This window comes from Falco naumanni, chromosome 9 (genome assembly GCF_017639655.2).
Source record: "Falco naumanni isolate bFalNau1 chromosome 9, bFalNau1.pat, whole genome shotgun sequence".
NCBI classification, from domain to species: domain Eukaryota; kingdom Metazoa; phylum Chordata; class Aves; order Falconiformes; family Falconidae; genus Falco; species Falco naumanni.
Genome location: NC_054062.1, coordinates 38,331,812 through 38,357,201, shown reverse-complemented (window position 1 = coordinate 38,357,201; position 25,390 = coordinate 38,331,812). Strand labels below are relative to the sequence as shown.

Here is a 25,390-nt window from a genome sequence, read left to right as displayed (position 1 = left end):
AATGCTTGGTCATTCTGCTAAAGCTTCCTTTGAGAGCACAAATTAATATCATTTACAATGTTGCCTACTAAAAGCTGTGGTGAAGGCAACCAGTTCATGTCACATAAAGCATCAGACTGCTATTGGATGGCAACTGTCGCTACTAACCTAGTCCCGACTTGGAACAGACCATGGAGGCAATGAGATTTGTATGTCAAAGTAGCTGTGCCCTGACCCACTGAGCATCCCGGGGATGTACAGCTGCTGCTCTGTCCCTCCAAAAAGAGCCAGAGCCTCTGCCACGCAGCACCAAGGCTGTCACACACCTCAAGACAAAGAAAGAAGAGCAGAGACCTGGCTCACCTGCCTGAAACTCAATGCACACAGCAAAGCAGGGCCAAACCAGCACCTGAGCATGGGGAATTTGTAAAGTACTGCTCCAAAAACTGATAGCTGTGAAGAGCATGACCTTATTTGCACAGTCCAAACCTGCCAGTAAGAGCTAAACCTTATCTTAGGACACACCCTCTCTAGTAGATTGGGTCAGCTGGGTGAGCTGAAACCCCTTTTTTAGCCTTTTACACAGCCATGAAGGATCAGAGGAAGAACTGTGACCTCCAATAGTTACCAGAGCTGAGTTACTTCATCATCAGCTGAGTCACCTGCCATCAAGATCCTGCTAATGCCTGACCTGAACACCCTGTACCCTTCACAGCATTAGAACAAGCACAGTTGCCACAGCACCCAGGGTCTAAACTATACATATATACATACTCATACTAAAATCAGGTGTGTTAGTTCCCATTCCCATTTCTCAGTGAGAACATAGCTCTGAGAAAGTGGGGCAAGTCAGGAATGGGGGGAAATGAAAAAAGTGTCAAAATATTCTTGAAACTTGGCACAGAGCAACTGAAGTTTCTGAATTGAGGATGTTCTTCCTGCTTGAAGCGTAAGAGGTTTAAAAAATGATGAAATTTGCATTCTTATCTTCATCCCTTTCACTTTCTCCAAACAGTTCTAGCCATATAAATAAAGTACAACTGCCAATGACAGCCAGGAGTCTGAATATTTTATATAAAAGGCAGCAAATGAATTAGCCTTTCCCACAGTTAATCACAAGTGAAATGCGCTTTCTTATCCCAAGGCTTACCTTGGTTGAAATCTCACGACTGCTTCCTGGCATCTCAAAGCCATGTTCTGAGCATAGTTATTAGTTGAGGATCCAGCCTTCCCCTGCCACTCTGAGAGGCCTGGCAATGCATTTTCCAGCTCCTGCACAAAGCAAAAAAGAAATGTTGAATGCCCTGTCAGTACCAATCAGGCTTAGCTGAATATTTTGCTTTAAGAAAAAAAGAGCTCCACGAGACCAGATGCTGACTGTGTTTCTTTGTTATTTTTTGGTAATAGTCTGGAAACAACTGGACAACACAGAATAGAAAAGGTTATAAACAAAGTAGTGTCTTCTTTCTCTGTAAAGAATTTTTTGAAACCAAAGCAGACTATAACCCATTTTATGTTTATTACTTAGATAACAGATGTCAGCTTCTGAGCTAAGAGGTGCTATACACAGAGTTCAATATTTTTTTTTTTTGCTTATGCACACATTCACGTTTCATTTGAAATTATTTACTCACATGTCAGTAATATTTTATTACTTAGGCATTATCAGAAAAATTTTGGCTGACAAATACAGTTCATTTATTTAAGATTGGTAAGGTTTAATCAGTTTCTTTTTCCTTTTGCTCTTTACCTTCCCTAGCATATTCATAGCTTTATGAAGAGAGTATTACTGCAGGAGGAGCAAAAGGTAGTAAGGGGGGAAAAAAAAGGCACATCAGCCAACCTGCCACACAGAAAATAAAAGTCAATTTAGTCCAACAAGTTGGGAAAGGCAGCAGGAATTAGAAAGGTATACATTTTATTCCAGGCTTTCAAAAACCAGTTGTAGGGCTGTGACAAGATGTGTTCAGCACATCTTACTTAGTTTCCCTACCTGCAAAATGGGTTATAATATTTCCCTTGCATTGCAAAGAAGTAAGTTAATGAAGTTCTTTGAAAATTTAATAATTGAAGTGAGACTTTTCCCTACTTCTTCATCAGCTTTAAACATCCAGTATTTTGTTCTAAGAGTTTACAAAATTAAAATACAATGTGCTTTGCAAAACAATAGTGTTCACTTGCTCTAGTAAAGCAACGTGTTTGACTTTGCTCCATTTTCAAAGCTTAGATGGAAACACAGAAGTCAAAAGTTTGGTTAGGATTGATCAAATGGGAAGTTGGGGGCTGAGGTCATTCTACATTTACAAAATCAATGGCTGCTTTTACTTCCTTCTTAGTCTGTTCTGTCTTTACAGATTATGAATGAAGTTTGTTTAGAGATACATTTTATTTTAACAAAACTAAATTACACTTTTATAAAATTGCCAACTTCATAAAAAGTTTTAAATTTAAGAAAGCTGCCCAAATGCTCTCCTCTCAGGAGAAATAGTCGGTGCCTGCCTTTCAAAATTAATGATGAAGGACTAAAGAATTTTGTTGAAAAAAAAAAAAGCAACTGGTAAAAGTAAATAAAAAGTTTGATCAATGGTATTTTACTTCCTCTCCATGACGACATTTTAACTATAGGATATTAGTTGCATAAGTGAATGTTAATTCCTCCTACTTAGTCTATAAGATGAATGTAAAAAGTGTTGAAATCCACCACTAGAAGGAGGTAGCTGTCACCATTGTGATGGAACCTGCTCAGGAGGAAGCAGCCATGTGCTAACTCCAACACAGGCACCCCTCCACGGGGTATGTCCGCAGTATTTGTAAAGTGTAGACCTGCCCTGGGGCCGAAAGTACTTTCCCTGCCAGTTAGAGACCTGTGCTAGATAACATCAAATTATTCAGAGACTGCAGTAGAACTGACCCAGCAGAGGCTAATTGAGCTTTCCAACCATATTAACTACCTACAAGAGGCAAATTTCAAATCCAGACCTCCAAACCAGAGGATGTCTTTTTTTCAGACTAGATGTTATGAAGCTCTGGTGACATGAGGGCAAAAGGAATGGAATCTTCAATCAACAGACCAGCATTACTCTTGCTTATGTTATTCTTTGTTTCCTTCAGAGACCTTCTAGGACAGATGTCTCCCTTCATCCACATGCCTATTTAATATAGTTTAATACTGAATGAATGATACTTTATTCAAAAGTTGTAATAGCAATTTGGGTTACAAATGGACAGCAGTTTATTGCAGCTGTTCCAGTTTTTCTGTTGCTATCTTAACTTGGATGTGCTGAGCTTTAGAAGTTGACCGTAAAAGCTGTTAATACAGGTAAAAAGAACGTTTTCAGTGCTAGGTGAATGAGTGAAACAAGCACATTTCAATTTGAGCAAGCATATCTTATGGCTGAAGTAATTTCCATGTTGTACTATTTAAGTTAATCAAAGAATGTCAGCCCACTTAAGGTGCAAAACCAAACCTGCATTAAAGTAGTAAACTTGCTTCAGCAGAAGCCTCTTCCACAACAAACACCACTCCCCAATATCAGCAAAGAGAACATGGCAATTCAAGATGCTTTCTTCCAGATGAAAGGGAAAGCTGGGGACAAGAATATATGCTAGTAATAAGCGCTCACTGGCAGACTTGATGTTTGATGACTTGGAGTTTTTTTGGTTGTTCTTTCTTTTTTTTTTTCCCCTTTTTTTTTGTTTGTTTGTTTTCTTTGTTGTTGTTCATAAGTTATATCATTAGGGTGTTAAAGAGAAACTCGACGCACACCCTTGATGGAACCTCAATTTCTTAAAAGCAATTAAATCCACTCCAGATGTGTCAAAGGCATCCAACAGTATAGTGCCGCCTTCTGTTGTATTTTTGTTTCTTCTTCACTACAGGGAGTGAAGCTTCTACAGTGAGGCTGCATCTGGTAAGCAGTCTGTAAAGAAGAAAATCTCCAGACATTGCTGAGAAGTCTCAGTGCTGCATAATCACTACCATGATATTTGCTTTGTACAAAAAATAATAGATGGGTTTGGAAGCAGCTAAAAATTACCATCATGGATACACGTGTTGAGATAAATAAGCTTCTGTTTCACAAGCTATATTTAAAAAAAAAAAAAAAAAAATCTATTTCCCTCAAAAAAATCATGACATGTCATAACCCGTCTCTGTCAGACCATCCGAATTACAGTACAGGCATATAAACCTTCGCTGTGTTTGCGCAGCAGCTTAATCTGCTCTTGAACTCCAGAAAGTGCTGAAGTCTTGAGCAGAAGTGCCTCCTACCCCTCCTGAAAATGCTGGTCACAATTAATGAACAGTGAATTGAACAGATCTGATCCATGATGGAAGGTGTGGTTTAAACAGAAACAGTATACCCAAAAACTGAAGTAGAACTTGCAGACTGCCTGACACATTTGTGTATTTGTGTAACTAATGTGCTAACATTGGCTCTGTTTTTTTGATTTCTGTGCATCTAAAACTGCAATTTTAATGTCTAATTGCTGAAAGTTCTTTGAAATCCATGCAATTAACCTATTTAATTTATACTCAAAATACAAAATTTCACACAGCATTTTTCAGCATTCCCATCGCTAGGCATTGATAGTGAAGCCACCTTTTCATTTATATAGTCATTTACCTTGGTAATACAACTTTAAAACTGAACTTTTACTGTCTCTACCTATTAGTTAGCAGGTTCAGTGTCATTTTATAAGTATCACTTTATAAGTATGTCGCATATCAATAAGGAATTTGAGGATGACTCATTTAATAATCTATATGCATAACTGCATCAAAGGTGAGTGACAGGAGAAAGGATTAGGCGAGGAAAGCAGACTTTCCCTTCCCCACCATCTGTTCTCACACTCACTGGAGTATGTTCTGAGATTATGCTTCCTCAACTCTTGAAGTCAAATAAAGCCCAATTAATTTTATTTTCTATAGATTAACATTGTGGAATTGCTAAAGAAGCTCATGAAACCACAGGAAAGATGAAACCAAGTAGCTGGAGTAGAGCAGTGCGATGGCATCCCAGCAGCCTGCCTCTCTCCCCATACTTTGGAAAGGTTACAGCTGCCCCCACATACCCAGCTCCTGCCCCCACAGAAATACCTGCATGTAACATCCAAGGGACAGCTTTACTCTGGTGACATTTTGTTGGCTGATAAGTGGTCAAATGAAGTCACTTGGTACTGTGCTTGTATTAGACTAGGTCCTGTTAATCATCACTGTACATCTAATAATCTTTCTTTATGAAGACCTAGGATACACAACCACAGCACTACACTTGTGTCAAAAAAATCAGGAATCACACTTCAGCAGACCGAGAGGCCCAAGCTGATCACCTTTCCTCTACATGAACACAGTGGTCTCTTCTCCCTCGGTGACCTTCCTACATGGAAATCCCCTGGATTCTCACTAGCAGAAAGGCATACAAAATTGGTTCCCATCCAAACAGACTTTAATCTTTCCAACACATGCAGCAAACTTATTTATCTCCCAATAGCTTATCCTGATTTTAAAGGGACAGTTTTCTGAAAAAGCAGCTCATGGGTTTATAACACATAGGAGTGAGTAGCAAACGTTTCCTTGGCTTATAAAGGCAACACCTTTAAAAGAGACTGTCACTGCAATATTGTCACCATTCCTTTCTGATGCCACAGAGAAGTGAGGCTGGCGAAGTAAGGAGACTGTTGAAAAAGCACTCTATCAATAAACTCCAGAAAATGAGGATGAACAGTTTAATCACCATGTGCAGTGCATCATGCTTTTCTTTCATAAACGCACATACTCAGATATTGCTGTTTGTCAGCTCAACATCAGCTGCTTGTAAGTACATCATTTATCTCATTGAGTGGCTTGGTGGCAAGGTGTTTCACAAAAGGAAGGTATATGCAGTTGCAGCGTTTCCAAGCATCAGCCTGGCCCAGTTTTCCAGATAATAACCACCTGCCATATACATACAACAACAGCAACTAGAAACAGCACAGCAGCACTTTGCTTTAAGCTTCAAAATGGAGAGAAGTAATTGCTACCAGTTCATAACTAGGGCTGCTAACACAGACAAGTGCAATAGGGTTTGAGAGGTCACAACACACCAAGGATCCCAGTGAGAATCCACACACGAAAACAAACGCCCACAGAGCTCTTCTGCAAGCAGAGCCTTGTTTTTCATAGACACCGTTAACAAAGCCAGGAGCCAGATCCTTGCCTCTTTAAGAACAAAAGCCCTTGAGGGAGCTGAAGACGCAGCAAGGCAAGAGCTCACGGTCAAGGAGCATGCACATCTTACTAATGAGAATGAAGGTTATGCAAAATGAAGGGCTGGTAGATGTTTTCTCCAAAACAGCTTCCTTCTGCAAATCATTCTAAAAGGAAAACTCTTTCCTCTACAGCAAGTACCACTGAACTCAGTGTAGATATAGGATATCGAAATCCTTTCACAGTACTAGGACACAATTCCCTCTATGAATGAGCGGCGTTCCTGTTATGGAGGGATGTTTAGGTTGTATATTACACTCAAAGCTCTTCACTAGCTCTCATCCCTCAAATACGCCTGTCAAATCAAAGGTGAAATAAAACAGTGCCTACACATCTTACCTCTTCCAGTATGCCAGAGGTGGGAGCAACGGGTAGGTGTGGGGGCCCAGGACCACTTTTGCCTTTCCCAATTCAAGCCCTTGAGTCATGTGAAAATTATCTGCCTGACACTGTTTTTCCTTCCAGAGGCTGCATATCTAAGTCACACTGGTATTTTATGGCAGTCTAATTATATGCTCATAAAGTTTCCCATGAAAGAATATCAACATTTTCAGTTAACCACTTTAGACCACATAAAATACCATAGAGCAGCAAATCTGTGCTGTTAGCTTTTGTTGGGTGAGGGATACAGGCACAACATATGCAGTAAGCAGGCAGACAGAAAACTCAGAAGTTAACTGAAAGAGCAACAGATGATCTAGGAGACAGAACTTGCCCTGTTTATGACTTCTCTTCTCCATATGCCCCCAAGTGCTCTTTATACAGCAAAGTTTCTTATCATTTTTATCTGCTGATAAACATGCACACCTCATCTCCCTCCATCGTAATTAATATTTCTTAGTAAAACAACACAGTTGCAAAAAAATCATCAGTTATTATTTCATCTCAGGAATAAACTCCAGAAAAAAAAGCAAGAAGATTAGGGCAAAAGTTGACATTGAAATTCTGAAAGAGACTGTGATAATACTGTTGGGATGCCATTTGCTTTTACTTTTTCTTCTGGGATTCAAAAAGATATTCCTCGCTTAGAAGGTAAGAAATGCCATCCAAAATGATGAATTCCCATTCTAAATTTGGAAAAATGGACCAAGATAATTCCTAGTCTGTGATGGGTTTGAAGCACTTTAGAAAGTGCTCTGCAAATTTCTACCCACAAACAAGAAAGGATGAGAGACAGAATATAGGCAAATACATCAAGGAAGAGATGTAAATACAGACATCTGTATTTACAGATGTCAGACCTTGTGCCTATTGCAGGCTGACAATCTACCAGTGTTAACATCAACTATCTTGGTTAGGAGAATATTTCTGGCTGAGGAGTTAAACCTGGACCAGAGCTCTATCCCTGACACTGCACATAAGACGTGACTTGGGAAGCACCGACCGAGAACAGAGGCACTTCCAGCAGCTGCTGGGAGGTCATAACCCTGAAGTCTACATAGCAATGTACCTCCAAAGGCAGCAGCAAAACCTTCTTCATTTCTAGTCTTCTTCTATAGCCTTTAGAAAAGTTACAGTTCTGCTTACCTCAGCTCAAGCCAGGAAGCCTGTGGGCAAGAGCACCAGCACCAGAATCTACATTGGAATAAATTTATTATTTAAAGATGAGAAAAAATAAAAGGTAAGATAAAGAGAAAATATGAAACCTGTCATTTGGCAGCCAAAATACCAGTGTAAGAGACCCTCGGTCATATAAACAATACAGAAATAGTCAAATCAAGTTCTGCAATTACCAAGATTTTTATATTTGGTACAAGGAGTTACAGGAAATCTGAAGAGAGGTATTTGCGCACCTGCAGCTATGCTCCCCACTCTGACAGCAGGTGCAACACACCCCTCTCTGCAATTACCTGGCTGAAAGAAATTGTCTGTCATTACGGGAGGGTTCCAGGACTCCAGTTCCGTGAAAATCAAGTAGATTATTGTGGGGTCTGTCACATCACAGATTACCAGGGAGTCCCACTTTGCATTTCAAAAGGTATGTTTGCTCAGACATTGCGCCGTAAACCTACCCTTGGTAAATTTGGTTCATTACCTGACTTTCCTCATGGCTTTTTTCATTTTCTAGCTTTGCAACGGGCTTAGGTTTTCTTAGCTTTAAGTTGCCCATTTCAGGCTTTACAGCGCAGTCAATTACAGCCTGCTGTTTGTACTGCTGAGTATCTTGCAAAGGCAGCTGCCTTTCCTCTAAGACAGCAGCGTTGTCCGGGTAATTTTCTTTGTTATCATCATCTCTGTAAGAAAATGAAATGGAAATGCATCAGGCAGGACTTCAGACACCTGTCAAAACATTATGAAGGAAGAACAGCAACAAGTTCTTAGCTATTCATGGCATTTTAATTTTACCAAGTTGACTAGTCTACATATCAAACACTGCATATGTTAGTAACAGGAATCTGAGAGGCTACTGTTTATTGTCAAGTGACAAGCTAAACTGCTGTTAGTATTATTACACGTTCAACCGTGGAGCTATTTAAGTAAGATTAGTTTTAAGGGCACTCTTTGGTTTCAGCCCTATAGTTCATATTCACAGAATCAAAGAATGGTTGGAGTTGGAAGGCACCTCTGGAGATCACCTAGTCCAACCCCCTGCTAAAGCACATTCACTGAGAGCAGGTTGCACAGGATTGTGTCCAGGCCAGTTTTGAATATGTCCAGAGACAGAGATTCCACAGCCTCTCTGGTCAGCCTGTTCCAAATAAAATCTGAAAGTGTTTCATGCAGAAGACCTTTCCCTGTCCAATGATCCACACTAGGTCATAATCTCACAAAAATGCCAAAACATACAATAATTCCTCCCTATAGTTACACTTCCCATCTCTATTTTTGAGGGATTTTGGACAAAGTGGGGATGATGGGCATACAAAAGAGGGTTTGAACAGCCAGACATGCACTTAGGTGGAAGGGACAAGCATCGTGTGTTCCCGGTTTGGAGTACAGGTCCTCCTGTGCATCTAGGTTTAAACAGACACTGTTGGTCATGAATGCTCAGGTGGCCACTGAATCTGGGACAGACATTTTCAGTCTCCACCTAGCCTGCAGAGTACAACCTGTTCTAAGACGACCTTGCTAGTCTTATCCACACCCAGTCAATCCGACCTTAGACTGATCTAATACCTTCCACTGGGAGCGTCTCCCTGGCACCATCGAGAAAGCTACCGCAATGCAGAATGTGAGGCTGCCTGCTTAGTTGGCAGGATGAGCAGATCGGCATTACTGCTCCAAAATCCCTGGCGGTCGCTTAGTTTGCAGGTGGAATTTCAGATGTTAGCTTCAGCTGGTAAAATCCTAATTGTTAGCTGAGAGATGACCTCTCTCCTGGTGTGAAAATTCCGCAACTGAGAGAGTAAAGGGCTATTGAATTAAACGCTCCTGAGATTTTTTTAGAAAGCATAACTTGCTAATTCAACATTTTCTCCTAAGGATTCTGAGCTGCCAAACTCACTTTCCATCTGTGGCCCATCAGCATCCAGATGGATGCTCGCAGGGTGCCTGTGGAGTTAAACACCATTGCTGCCCATGCCTTCTGTAAGTGTGCTTCAAGGTAGTTGTTATAGTTACAGAGTATGATGTTTTATAACCTACAGACATTTCAACAATGTGCAGAAATGTTGCTTATTTAAAGTTACCATTTGATTTAAAAATCTTTCTGAAAGATAAAGTTCCATCCTCTAGCAATCAACATACACTAACATAGCCATGAGAGACATATGCCTCAAGAATACTCCAGTTAAATTACAATTTGAATGATTTTTTTTTTCACAGAGACACTCATCAATGAGCGTATCCTTGTGCAGCTGCAAAACTCCACTTATTACTACTTTGTACCAGATGCTGTACAGTAAAATCCAATGTATTAGTATCAGAGCTGCATCAGAATGGAAGTAATATGATGCAAAGTTAAGAACACAGACCATAATATATTTGCTCATATAATGATAACAGTAATTAATGTTAATATCGTTTACACAAAAATATACAACACATACGCATTTCCCAGAAATACTAATAGCCTTAGCAGGTAATACCCCAGAAATTCTGCATTCCCTCGAGAATAAAGGTTTCTTTCTAATGGTTTAACAGAAGCACTCTGACAGCTTTACTGGTTGCCAATGGACTTCTGACAAAATTTGCAGTAGAATACCTGGGACTGGAACTGCCTGCTTGATCTTCATGTACAGAATCCGAATCCCCATCACACCTTGAAAAAGGATACAAAATAATTGCTGGTTTTCTTGCCAGCTGCAGAAATTTAGCTTTTAATAACATGGCAGTACAACTCAAGGTATAAACACAGTTCTCCCTCTCATGCCCTAGTTGGGGTCATTTAATGCCATCGCTGCTCCATGATAGTCTCAAATCTCAGAGAAAGAAGAGGATTTGAGATTTGACTGAGTGTGGAAGTGTACACAATTTCATATATAATTTTCAGCCAGATGGAAATAATGATGACAAAGAATTCAGATGTTACCATAAAAATTACAGGAAATTTACAAGAAATTCTGTATTTTAATTGCCTATAGTATGCTTCACATAAAAAAAAAAAAAGAAATAGAAACAATTAGGTAAGGATGTTTTTCTCCTATACTCACAAAAGTATTAACTATAGTAGAGAAGTCATTCTTTGTGCAGCAAGAAGAATAATCCCCAAATAAATTATAAAGTGATCATTAGTTTTAAAAAGTGAAGTAGCAGAATTTTTTACAATGCCTGAAGAACCATAATCAATTACAGCCCCTTAAGTTACAAACAACAGAATTGTCATAAAGCTGCCTAATCAAAAGAGAGGTCTGGATAAATATGCTAACCACTCAGTGTTGACATTATATTATGCAGCATGGCTGAATGTTGCGGAATGATGTAACTGCAAAGCCTATGAGCAGTCTTTCTTTAAACAAACATACATAAATATGCATACAATCCTAACAAATATGCGTACACTCTTTCTAGGTATTATTTCTTGGGAAAAGACAGGGCCCTCTCCTCACCCGCTGTTCATACTCACAGGGCACAGACTCTAAGCAGGCCTGGATCACTTGAAGTTTGCTGGCAGAGGAATCTCTTCATTATGGGGAAAGCAGCCTGTGCTTCCGCTGACTTGTTAGTTTTCAGAAGAGCTGCCCCGCTTAGGACAGAGCACATTAAGTGATAAATTCATAGCTCTGTGTTGCAATTTGATGACAAGGTTTTTAATACATTCCTCTTTCCCACCAGTCTTCGGCTAATATCTTTATCAAAAGCCAGACTGCAGCAGAAAATATTTAAAGGGACACTCAAGTGTTTACACTTCCTGAATACATCAGCATACAGATGAAAGCATTTGCTGCTTGCAACTGGAACATCTAACTACAGTTGCAGATCCCCACTAATCACACAATATTCCTGCAATGGGTACAGTCCTCCCCACAAGGCAAAGTGGGATGACAGATGGAAGATACGGGTTTATGTACAAAATGGATAAGTTCACTGTAGAAATCTCGTTGCCTTTGCATCTGGATGCCAGTCACACCTGCCTCTCTGGTCTATCACTAATTACCTAATGGTAAGGCGTCTGACACCAGGAAGGTGTGAGGATAAGGCAGAATGGGGTTTGAAGAAGGAAGCCCAGTACAAAAGAAACCAAGAACCTAGGTGGAAAACATGATGAAAAGTTTCAGAGGGAGAAAAACATAGCAAGGAAATACACTGCGAAGAGACAGTGCCAAGGTCAGAGCTGGACGGACAGAGCTCCCAGCACAGACATGAAAGTAGCATAAGATACCACCAGGCGGGCTGTGCACCATGGGTCAAGCCACAGTCAACAACCACCAGGGACCTCCTAAAATGACAAACACTTCCTCCTGCATGTGCCACAGCAGTTCTGCTACCTGCTTCACCCACCCTCTCCTCACCCCAGTTGCCACACTTAGCAGCCTTCAGTCCTGGAAGACCATTTTGGTAACTGGGAACACTTTCTGGAGGGACAATTGATTATTAAGCACAGGTCCATCAGCCAAGTCTATGTGTGCATACCTGTGTGCATACTCAAACTTGGGAAGTGTCCTGGCACTTGCTTTCCCTTAGCTGGCTGTAATACGGTGATCTTGAGAAGCAGAGATCCTAACTTAGCATCCAGCAATTGATAAAAGTCATAAAACAAGACTGAACTTATAAACCACATAAGTGAGCATGACAAAATGTGTTTGAATAACCAGAGCAGAGTAGATAGGAAAGATAAGCAATAATGAATGAGAGAAGACCATGTCCATCAGGTAATAAAAAGATTGTAAGGAAGTTCAGAAGAAACACACTCTGAAATTTTATGTCGTTGTAAGAATATGTATTAACCAAGAAAGCTCACTCACACAAGACAGTGCTTGAAGCTAAGACCATAGTGGGACCTTTAAAAAGATGAATTAATGATATAACACAATATCCATCATTAAAGAACAGAGTGCTTTTTAACTGCACTTCTTTAAGAGATGCAGCTTTTGTGTTCATGCCACTTGCATGCACATATCAACACAGACACACATGCGCTCCTCTTCTCTCACCAGTAACTCATAAATCTTCTTGTCCAACTTTAGCTATAGTTAACAGATAAAGTTTGATAAATTTTGTGATAGCTTGCGGCCACATAGTAGAGAGAGTTCCCACCAACCCAAAAACTGCAGCAGCATGTCACTCATTCCTATAACGTCAGCTAATATACCAGAACAGCTTCAAGTCATAAATCCATGTGGCTTGAGGCTTACAGGGGCAGGAAGTGTGTTTTTTGACAAAACCAGTGATGTGAATCCTTCTCCTTCTGCTTCTAAACTACCGACTGATGGCTACATCTCTTAAAAGCAAGTGCGTCCACTACTAATCTTATGGCATAGGTCAAAGTCAGGTCAGAGATGGGATCCCAGTCTAGATGGACTGCTGCTCTGACTTTTTATAGCACTGTCTCTTTATGTTTTGTTTTTTTTTCCAAGGACCTCTGGTTTAATGGGATTAGCTTTTTAAATTTTCTTGTATTTTCACCTTGCCATAAAAGCCATTTCAGTACAACTTGAAAACTACTTCCTTTTGCCGACTTGACCTTTAAGATGTTCACATGAACAACTTCTAAACCAGGATGCACACATGGCTTGCTGGAAGCTTAGTGGCCCCAAGCACTTGCCTTGTCTAGGGAAATGTTCCTGAAAGTATTGTATCACTGATTTTATATCATTCAGGAAGCCCTGATTTTGCCTTTGCCAAAAATAAAGACAGAAATTGTCAAATGAGAATGTCTCAAGTTGCATCGCAAGCTGTCTCTTTATTCTGCTAAATAAAAGTAACCTATTTTCAGATATGTCCAGCACAAAGAACTAGTGCTGAAATCAGTAAGAATTGTGTATTCTCAGCAGTTCTCAAAAACAGGCTTTGGGGGGAGGTTCTAAACAGGATTTAGGGAAATCAACGCTGGAAAACGAGTTTGTTCATTTGGACAATGCTTTTCAGATGTCTTTGTTCACTTGCCTTGTTTTCTAAAAGCATGTTTCTGCTTCTATGTTTGGAAAGATAAGAATAAAAATTAAAGCCCCTGAAACAGAACCAACAACAGCTTAAACGAGGGAGATTCACGCTTCAGGCATCGCCTGGCCAAGCCCCAGCTCTGCCATGCTGCTGCCTCTCAGCTCAGCACAGCACCCTCTACACCTCTCCCACTGTCCCTAGGGGCAGTGCTGGCACTATGCAGCCAGCTTTTATGCCTTCCTGGCCCTTGTCTTAATGATCACATGAAGCACCTCTGAGAAAGGCCATCATCTTCATGTCCCAGAAACCTTAAGGGTGAGGCAAGCACAAGGGCTGCTCTAGGGGAATCTCTATGGGAAACAATGGATGTACTTAGGGACAGATAAAAGGGAAGGAGAAAAAAAATACAAAAAATGCACTATCTGTAATCTGGTTATTTTTCTGTGAAGGGGGAGCATCCCAGAATTTTACAGACCACAATTCATTACTTAGTAGGGACACATTAAAATAATAATAAAAAAATACTTAATGATTTATTAGCTTCTGTTATAACTTTTTTCCATATCTACCACAGTCACAAAAAAAGCATGACTAAGTTAAAACATTAAACAAAGCAAGTCAGTGTAAGCAAATAAAGCTAAGCAACGTAAGAGAGAAATTATTGGGTCCCTAGGAATTGTTACTTTTTGTGTAGTGGTTTTGACAACACTTGGGGATGGCTCAGACAATTACAACTTGGCCTGCATTCAGAATGTATCCGGTCCCCACACCACTTAGGCAAACAGCTCACTGTCCGCCTAGGGTTTTTTGAATTATAAGCATTTTAGCATTGTAAAACTCACCTAATACAGAAACAAATCTATAATTTCCTTCCTAAGAAACTGCTTGACATATTAATGCTGAAGAATCTTCCCTAAAAGCTTTCAAAACAATCAAAAGCATGCAAAATAATAATGTAAAGAACACCAAAACTGAAGCGTTTTAGACTGAAATAAAACACAGACCATTTCATTTGTAATAGTTTCTAAAGCCTTTGCCTTTCTGACTTTGTAATGTTCTACCTTGTCCTGGTCTGTTGTCTCTGTGAAACAACAAAAAAAATCAACATATATATCCTTAGGAACAGGATATATATGAAAGGCCTTCTGATGAGTTTATGCAATTGATTAAAAAGAAATGACATATTTGGTACTTCACCTGTCTAAATAATGTATAGGGCGGTGTTTTTTTCAAAATATTTGCAAATAATGTTTTTTCTAATAATACTTGCAGGAAGTACAGACCATGTGTTCTCAGGAAACTGACATACTTGTGTTTGTCAAGATCACCAGTACCAGAAATGAGCAGTATTTTCACAGGAGACTTATCCTACACCAAAAAAATCATGCATTTAAATATGTTTAACATGATCAAACACAAAGTCTCCTAGAAAGGTATTTCACTGCTAAATGGCCACAGAGCACGTAAAGGCAGCTGTTTCATGCAATCCCTCCCATACAGTTAATAATATACTTACAGGATTACAGAAAACTGCATCAAAATATATGACAGATAGCTTGGGACTTCTCACATACTACTTACAGTTATTCTCTATGGTAACTAAACTCATCATTCTTAATTAAAAATAAGGACATCTTTAAAGTGTGCACTTACTCTGCTAAAGCTGTCGTGTTGAAGGAATTATCCTGAATGCTGAAACAGAAACAAGAAAACATCAGATAAGTCAGCAAGGCAGGCAGGCTTCCTGTATCCTTCTCAGTTGTAGGAAAACATGCACAAACATGGCATTGCAAGGCAAGTCTCTGTGTGTTAGCTGTACATGCACGACTGTACCTTCGGCTGCTCTGCACATGCTCATAATCAGAACCATAGGGATTAGTCCTACAACACTCACAAAGCCCATCCAGCAGCGCTTTGAATTAATACAGGGATGCAGGTAGTCTGTGAGGCTCAGAAAGGGATCATATTCTTTTATAACTGTAATGGTGCTGCTAATAAAGGCTTAGGTTTACAAACAAGTATTTGATATTCTGCCCTTTAAATGTTTGCTCTATGTAATTGGCTCATCAAACACAGTTGTTTTTATTACTTAAATAGGGTTGCTCGGCTAAGACCTCTGGAGGTTTTTTCTTCTTTTTTAGTGGTCTTTTACACACTCAGCTCATAGCCAAACCCCAGGGGAATTTATGAAAAAAATAATCTGGCAGAAAGGACAGTTCAAGTAGCAAAAGGTTAATAAGCTAACAACAAGAAATAGATGAAACGAGTCCTGTGAAGGCAATAGGCTGCTGTGCTCCTGCAACAAAACATTTCAGACCTGATGTAGTATGTTCAGTAGGGGTCAACTCAGGATACTACAAACTGCTGGTTTTGAGGCAGTGGTGGAATTCCCCCTCAAACAACACCTCTCAAATCTGGTAAATATCGTGCTGGATCCTCTTGAAATCTTATAGCAGCAGAAAAAAGATTTTAAAAAATCTCACTGCTACATACCACAACTGGGATTTTTTTGTTGGTTTTGTTTGTTTGGGTGGGAGAGGAGAAGGCAATGCAGACGACAGCATCTTACAAGCATTCCTGTTAGTGACAATGGCACCTTGCAGAAGCACCAAGTGGAGCAGGGATACAGAGAGGCGTGGCGTTCGCGCTCCCACAGCAGCTTGTGCTGCTGCGTGGTGTTGACACACATTTCCCAGGCAGCAGCAGCAGCAGCCAGGAGCCACAGCCATGACAATTTCCCTTCTTTCACCAACAGCGCTGTGCATCTTACTTTCATGTCTTCCCAGCCCTCCTACCTACTTGCACACACTATTATGCTCTTTTTCTTTCCCGTGTTTGTATATATTTATCTATTTATATAATGGCACAAATTGCTTGGGGATCAGACTATCACAGCCAGCCTACAGGGACTTCTGCCCTACAAATTAGCAGGTTTTGTGAGAGCAGGGTGAATAGAAAAGCTGAACGTAATGGTTAGCATTTAAATCTTGCCTTAGATGTAAAATTTCTATTTTTACTCCTTCTGTTTCTGGTTTCTTGGATCTGACCATACAAATACAAATTTCTTTATTGTTTTTCTATTTGCAGGAGAGTACCTGAACAGAAGGTATGCTTTTAGCTGTTGTGGCAATCAAAAACTCAGTTTACATGCTCCAAAAAGTAGAGCCATTAAAAAAAATCTAATATGATTTTTAGTAAATATATTCCAGAATGCTTAAATGCTTGGATCTTGATTTTTGATGGTTGTTAAGTTTACAACTAGTATTTCAAGTGTGTAATGGAGGAATCACAACTTTTTATCACAAAATCAGATTGATAAGCATCACAGCTTGGTTAGAGTAGAGCTTAAAGGGAGACTGGGTATTTATCCCCACACTACACCCACACAAGAGGAGCCGCAAACACAGAATGCTCTTGTAAACATGATTCCTCTGTTTCTACATGCAAAAGTTAAGGTCAAATTCTCTGCTAATTCATGCCCTATGCAAACATACCGCAGGGCTTTGTTGTTATTACTAGTAACAGAATATGGCCGAAGATCAGTTTGTAAAACAGCGATGCTTTGGACTGAGACCAAGTTTAAAATGTCATCACTTTTCCATTGTTTGTCTGAACTTCAGTGCCACACAGCTGTGACTAAATCGCTTCTAGGAAAGCACTTTTATTTCAGGTCAATCACAAATCCATTTGTTTTAAAGATGGTACTTGAACAGTCTTATTGGATAGTCTCTTCTTGTAAGGTTGTGAAATCATTCAACAAAACCCAAATTTCATGTAAAACAGACTAGTATTAGCAAATACATGAAAGTAAAGGCCAACTAAACCCAGGATTCTGTTTCAGAGCTAATCTCCCCATCAGATAGATGAAGCCATCCTGCTCCTGGGGGAACCTGAGAGGAAATACAGTAGACTCACAGTAACTTTACTTCTTTTCCTCCCAGAAGGAACTAATTTCTCTCTAGGGGCAAAAGCTTATTTCACCAACAATGTTGGCTTGGGCCTATCAGCTGACCCCACTCCCTTTCACCTGCCTCCTATCCACATGCTCTGGGTGAGACTAGAGCAGAAAAAGTGCTCCTGACCTTACCCTGCCTTACAAAGGAGAGAAGATGCTTCAACCTGCATCTCTGTTTCCCTCTAAGTCCCAGGTGCAGGGAGAACATAATACTGCTCTTACCTCCTTATTTTCAAGAATGACATTGAAGTCAATTAGGCTTGAACGCTATAAAACATCACTTCAACATACTGAAATTCTCAGTGCCAGAAATATTTAATCAGCACATTCCAATGATGTGTCAGGTCTCTTATCATCCTGAAGTCCCAATGAAAATAATGTAACACCTGTATGTGAAGTAAACTTTTGTCTTCACCACTGAGCAGCAGATATAGTTTTAAGGATTTTATATCTTGAAGCCATTAAAATATATCTTTCTGTAATTCTGAAAATAAAGGCTTTTAAATCAGTTTTTCCTTATTTATGCTGAACAGTTTAAGTGATTCATATTTTTGCAATATCATATCCATGGAAAGACACTTCCTCTGTTAGAAAGATTTCCATTTTATACCCAGTTTTGTTCTTACCCTCTTTTGCCAAATGTTGATCAAGCCAACATAAATATCACATGCCAGCTCTCAGCTGACAACAAAAATGTCAGAGAACTCCAAAGCAAACATCTACACGTATTTTGGAGATACTAGGATTCAGAAATATGTTGCTGTTCACTTCTGAATATTTGACTAATGTATTGCCTATTTATGGCTAAGAAATAGATTGGCATAGAACTTACATTCTTTATATGGTTTGTATTGTCAAGGGAATCACCACTAGGCCAGGAAGAAGATTCAAACAGGAGTCACTTAGTCCCCAGCTCAGTTTCACACATAGTAAAGACACACGCTCAATACAAATGATACATTCATAAGCTCAGGACAGCATTAGTTGGCACTATAAACTTTTATCAGGCAGTGAATGCTTTACACAGTATGGTTCAGTTGCAGAAGACTGCAAAAGAATAAAGAGATGTAGTGAAGCAAAAGTGGGCAGAAGTAGTTTTGCTTCAGGATAAAAGAAGCATGCGCAACAATCAAGATCAAAAGGCCAGAAAAAAAGGAGGAATAGTGAAGCTTGCCAGGCTACAGTTGTCTACGGGGTCACAAAAATACACACACACCCTGCAGACTTTGTGTCAGCTTCTTTTCACCTGCAGAACAGAACCTTTGCCTCAATTTCCAGAATTTTCTCATTTCAGTAATTGACTGTGTTCTTAAGGGCATTTCTGACTCAGGTAAATGAAAAAGCCTTTCAGCCTTAACTACAGAATAATGAAGAATTTGTACTGGGAAATAAACTGTATGTTTAGAGGGAGAACTGCATATTTACAAAGAACTCTCTGAACTCTCTAAGGTTCTGGGAAATTTAGTATTTCTGCATTTAATATCTACTATCTAATGACACATTCCATGCAATCCTATAGGGTGTGATTAGCATTTATTGCAAGTCTATTTTCTTAATTATTATTTGTAATTCCACAGAGAGCAAAGTGCTTGTGTTGAAATTGCTGCATCGGAGGCAATTACATTTTGCACTATAGTTGGCCACACAAGGGACTAAATGATGTGGAGAGAGGGAGAGACGCAGTATGACACACTGTGTGTGACTAGGCACCCAAGGTGACTCCCTCCAGCTCTGGGAAGAAGTTACTCATGTTCCACTACTCAAATAAAGGGAAAGTTGGAATGATCTCCCTGTTATTGACTCTCCGAATGAAGTCAAGTCATCCCTGCCAGAACCAGCTGAGCTCAGAGACTCATAAAAGTATTCAGCAAATTTGTTTGCCTTGGAGTACATGTGCTCCTGCCAAGCAGCAATACCCTGAAGTGCTCCAACAGTCCTTCATCTCCCCCAGATTGTACCGAGATGTACTCACTCCTACCTGCATGCATACAGCATATGCTTTCATGGACAAAATACATTCAACTCCAACAAGAAGCAGACCAAACACTTTTATTTAAGCAGAAAACAAACAGAGGGATATGCAGTAACTCCTCTCTGCCTTCAGCAAGTCTGTTCTTTTTCAACACACAGGGCTTTCTTATGGGATAAGAGCAGGGATCATTCTACAGCAAAATGTTAGCGCTGTGAATTGTTCCAGTGCCTCACCCTTTCTTCAGAAGTGATCCTGCAGGATACATTCGCTATTTTCCAATCAGTAAGGCATAAACCAAGGAGCTGCCATGTGAGAGAGCAGTCACATGCCTCTCTCTTGTAGTGATACATACTGAATGCTACACTGCGGCTCAAAATATTCATGTGTTCACTGACTTACTTTCTTGATGCGCAGTCTGCCTTTTTATGGGTAACATTCTCAGAGACATCAGAAAACATCTTAACACAAATTAAACAAACGCAGCAATTACATATAGGAGCTGGCTGATGAGCACTCAATCCACTTTCTGTATCTTTGATATTCTCTGTGACCTAATTAGCACATGATCTGAGTGAATGGACCTGGGGGGAAAAAGCATTCAGCTGGTCTTGCTGTATGTCTTAAAATGCACAGACAAGCTCGTGCAGGAAGAGACTAGAGCTGAGCAGACAGTTGTCATAATCCAATCCAGGGCGATTCCATAAGGCATATGTATGTTGGGCTGGATAAAGCTTTTTGCAACTGCACAGACTTTAAGGTTTATATTTTCTAGAGATATTTCTGAGCAATCAAACTGCACATACTTCCTTACTCAAGCCTTCTGAGCAGTGGGCCCATGAACCCCCCACACACTCTCATAGTATGCCCAAGTTTGCACCAGGGTATGTACATCTACTCTTCAGCTCAAAAGGCACAGCCATACACCGGTCAGATCCCTGTTTTTTGAAAGGGAAAACTATCATGGAACTGCACAATTTTGTGTAGACTGGAAGTCTGGATTTGTGAACCACTTAGTCCCATCACTTGGGTTCCATTTCTGGAGCTCAAGCACACACATCTGAGCAAGCACTAACCCTGCCAATGGGGAAACCTCCCAAGCACACTGGTCATCATGGGGGCAGGGACCCACACTAAGCTCCCTGTTGTAAGGCTACACTGCCCTGGTGCCCTGGTTAATAGGTGTGCTGACCTGAGCAAGTGTGCTAAGCTGGAAATACAGAACTGTGCCTCTAGTTCTGTTATTAAAGGACAAGCTGCTTCATGAAGTCCCAACATCTCTGTAGATGATGCTGAAAATCTCTATAGAGATCCCAAGAACCATTATCCAGCATGCATTAGGCTGCCTGATAAACACAACTGTACCAGTCAAACTGGTGCTAGTGACTGAGCCATTACAGGCACTAAAACTTCCTTGACTGCAGTCATCCACTGCAGATAATTTAATGCTGCCACAGATGACAAAAGTATTTCCAGCAGGTTTGTGCCAGTCAGGCTAGACTCCACACATCAATTCGAAACCAGTTTTTCCTCTGAGCATTGCAAGATGGGGAAAAATACACACACACACACATATGCACATAATTCTACTGAGGTGCCCAGAATGCTTCAATAGATCACTACACCTAAAAGTAAACATTCTTATTTAAGAAGCCTTGATCTTTACCACTACTTACTTAAGAAAACATCAGAGTTGCAAGAACAACTTCTCTGAATTAATTTATCTGCCTGATGTGGTTGCAAGCTCACCATGTTCCTTTTGCTTGTGATAGTAGGAAGAGAGCTAAATAAAGGCAAAGACACTGTAAAAAAAACTTCCCTGAAGTAGCACATGTGTAGAGAATGTGTTTAGATAATGGGAACAATGGGGGGTTGTTTTTGTTTTGTTTTGGTGGTGGCTTTTTAAAACAGTGTTCCTTCTTTTTTGTCCAAGCTATCTAATAGTGCAAGAACGCTGCAGGGTTGTGTTCCCCCTTTACACTCCCAGTTTGATTACTTTAAAGGCCTACCAAAACCAATGGAAAACATTAACATATTACTTAGTATTACACACAGTAAAGTTATTAAGAGGAATTGGCATCTTGCAAACATCAAAATTAAGGAAAGCCAGAATTTGGAAGTTGCGCAATTTGTGTTTCTTTATCTGAAGACAACCACAGAAAACTAGACAGCTCAGCCAGGAATAGATTTCACTGTCAAACATTCAGGAATTTCCTTTGTCTTTCTAAGAGTGCAGACCCTGACGAACAATTTGAATCTGATCATATAGGTAGAGGCCAGACTGTCATTTATGAGCAAGAATGCCAAATTAAGGTTTAAATGTATAGGTTTCCCAGCATTTTCCAATACAAAATGAAATGGAAAGGTGAACTTGAGCTAAACCACATTCTCAGAAAGATGAATATTTGAAAGTAAAGGGGAAACCAAGCAAAGAGCTGCTCATACATTCAAGAAACATTAATGCCTTTTTCCGTTGGCTCTGTAGATGAGTGGAGCCAAACAATTTGGTTCTAGTTAAGCCCAGACATGAGAAAGACATATGCAAGACGTATGATTCTTGGCTGTTTCTTGGGGAGATGACTGTTGCCATCTAGAGCAATGTTGATTATGCTGTATAATCTATACTTGTTTTCCGAAAACAAGAGATAAACAAGAAAGCACATGCTTTATTCTCAGATTTCCCTTTGCAGGTTTACAAATTCCCTCACCACCTGGGAATCTGATGGTGTAACCTCTCCGCACATATACACACACACGCATGCATGCATGTATAAACATGTTTATGTTCCTTCCAAACTTCTATTCACAGAACCATAAACCTGAAAGACTTCAGTATTCGCTTTTTTCCACATTTGTCTGTAGTTGTGTACTTATTTATGAGGTACTTAGCAAATCTTGCTCACTATCCTGCATGTAATTAGCAGACTAGTACATACTACTTTGCTTCACCTGAAGCTTTATCTTCCCAGTAGCACAGAAGCCAGAACAATATAAACCAAGTTCTATACCGATATAGAAGTCACATAACAAAACCAATTTACAGCAAATGCTGCCTAATGTCAGAGTTTATTCTCAGTGACACGTGGGCAACACCTCTTTACCAGCATTATGGAAGAGCTCCATTATCAGCAATTCAAATCAGCAATTTCAAAGGGCACCCGGCCTCCTGCCCAAGCATTTACTGTGCAGCACCCAGCAGCCACTGATTAGTCCTGCTGATGCCTGAGGAACTATTCAGGTAACATTAAAAACAGATTCACTCTGAATCCCCTCTAAGCCTCTTTCTGGTTTACAAAACCTGTGGGTGTGTATCCCCACATTGACTACAAGCAGAAAGCACCAACAAGCTGCTCTCAGATGGCTGGGCAGCTGTATGGGGGTTCCATGCAAAGCTATGCTAGTGTACACCACTTGAGGACATTGTCCACAATATTTCTAGCCCAGCAAGTCTGATCCCTTTGAGTTGATGTGCCTGAATACTTTTTGGGTATAAAGCCAGACAGAACCTTCATGTCTTGTATATTCCTTTTTCATATCTTGCTTCCTATTTTCTATTTTCGCTGCACTGCAGGTAACTGGTACAGACAGATTATGAAGCATTAACGTATAAACTGGACAGAGAAATTGTTGTCTAAACTGCCGAATTACCAAACTTTGATTTAGCGCTTAACTGTATGTTAAACAAATATGTGCACAAAGTCTAGGTCAATCTGACCCACCTTCTCAAGTCATTAAAACTGATGAATGAAAGGATCTCTAATCAAGGGAGTCAACTTTGTGAAACAAAGAACAGATCATGATAAGAACACCATTATCTAAATTATGCAGAAAGAAGTCTCCAAGTGAGAAAGTTCTGGCCAAGAAGAGACAAGCTGGTAAGGTGTTGCAGTCCACAGAAAATTAGTTGAAAGTAGGACAAAGGTAGTTGTGGTAACAGGAGATCATGACCTCCAACTCAACTAGCCCCCCTAAAAGTGGGCAAACCCCTGCTTCGGGAGCATGCACAGTTTGTAAAAAATACTTTAGTAGTGCTATCTGAGGATGTGCACTAATTTGCGTTAGAAGCAAGAAACTTGTAACCAATCCCGTGTGTGAATGAAAATGAGTTTGTAATGTCCTATGAATATGCAAGTACTCTACTGCATACAATGTGTACCCTCGAGTAACCTGGTGGGCATGTTAGGAGGAAAAATCCCCCATGCACCCAGCGCTGCAATAAACCAATGTCAGCTTTCTAAACTATCATTTAGTTTGGAGAGTTTTCCTGGTTACCATTTTTGGTAACAATATGAAATGTCAAACTACACCATTATATGCCACTTCAACACAAATTACTTTCTATTTATGAATTTAGATCATATTCAGAGAATTCTGAATAACTGCTACTGTTTTTGTGACACCAAGAATGATTACTAAAATTCAGAAAAAGAATAGTAATAAATGCAGTTACAAAATTATAAACTGGAACTTAAGACTCCTGTAGCATAAGAAATAACCAGAACTACTTTTCACTTGGAAACAAGATAAAAATATAGGCAATAACACATAGATGTTTAAGAGTCCATATAAATTTACACTGCATTACTCCAGACATTTCAAATCTCTGAAAAACTCAAGATAACTTTGCTTCTTGCATCTGAAAAGAACAAGGAATCTCCATTTGCACAGACCAGATACAACTGTACAAGACTCTGAATCCCACACAGAGCTTTTTAACCCCATTCACTGCAGTGAGTTTCTTTTTACATATGAATCTTCTTACTCCTTTGCTGAGTGTTTATTAATTTCAGAGGCTAGTAGGGTCAGAAAAGAAGTTGATGTCATTAAGTCAAAAATCATGTAGTGTGTTTATTTACATGTCCTTTTCTGAACTTGCTGCATGCATCACAAATATAAAACCAAGACAGATCCAGCTTCTCACAGGCCCCTCTGGAGCTCCCTCTGAGCCATAATAAAAGCCTACCAAGAACTGCATTTAGTTAACATATTTCTGGCTATCAATTCAGCATAATATTTCTTCCCAGCCATCTTAACTCTGATAGAGAGGCAAAGCTGTCCACATGTCAAGCAATTTTGGACAGGGAAAAAAGAAAGAAAAGAATGTGGTGCACAAAAGGAATGAAACTGATATTAGAGGACATAATGGGAATAAAAAGGCACTAACAAAATCCTGAATAAATACACAGACAACGTAAGCAAACAATGACAATATAAAACACAGTCGTGATGGGCAGCTGGGGGAGGTCCCTTTACTTCTGGGCATTAGCTCTTCTATTTTTGTGGGGGTTTATGAAGTTCCAGTTGCTCATTCTCATTTCCACTATGAAAAATGCATGGTGATGCATCCCACCATTTTTATTTTTCAAGTTGTTTTTCTGAATTTCTATTCACTATAATGTATAGTCAATGACATATGAAACCTACTGAATCAGACCATTAAGTTCTCCAATATCATGATCTATTCACATCAGAAAAGTCTCATCAGTTATGGCATACTCCCCTGCACTTGTATTTCACTGAAATGCTGTGAATAAGCCACTGAATATTAGCTGCCACAGTCAGTGGTCAACTCCTGCTCAGCTTCTACCTTGCTGTTTTAATTTCTTCTCATGGCAAGGAGTCCTCCTCTATCTGGATTCTATTTCTATCCAGGCTCATGATCTGTGCCAGCAGCCTACCACCTACTATTTTAACTTACCAGAAGGACAATGCATTGCTCCTCAGCACAGATGTAAGTTTGTTCTTCTGAAGTTTGAGA

General features: G+C 39.8%; 1 protein-coding gene across 1 annotated transcript in view; it reads right to left on the bottom strand.

Moving 5' to 3' along the window:
* Positions 1 to 25,390, bottom strand: part of FAM13C (family with sequence similarity 13 member C) — a 130,500-nt gene that overhangs the window by 40,715 nt on the left and 64,395 nt on the right. The window contains exons 7-10 of the mRNA XM_040607268.1: positions 15,362 to 15,400; positions 10,371 to 10,427; positions 8,262 to 8,460; positions 1,130 to 1,251 (exon numbers count right to left, since the gene is read on the bottom strand). Coding sequence (XP_040463202.1) covers positions 1,130 to 1,251; positions 8,262 to 8,460; positions 10,371 to 10,427; positions 15,362 to 15,400 — 417 coding nt within the window. The remainder of the gene's footprint in view (positions 1 to 1,129; positions 1,252 to 8,261; positions 8,461 to 10,370; positions 10,428 to 15,361; positions 15,401 to 25,390) is intronic.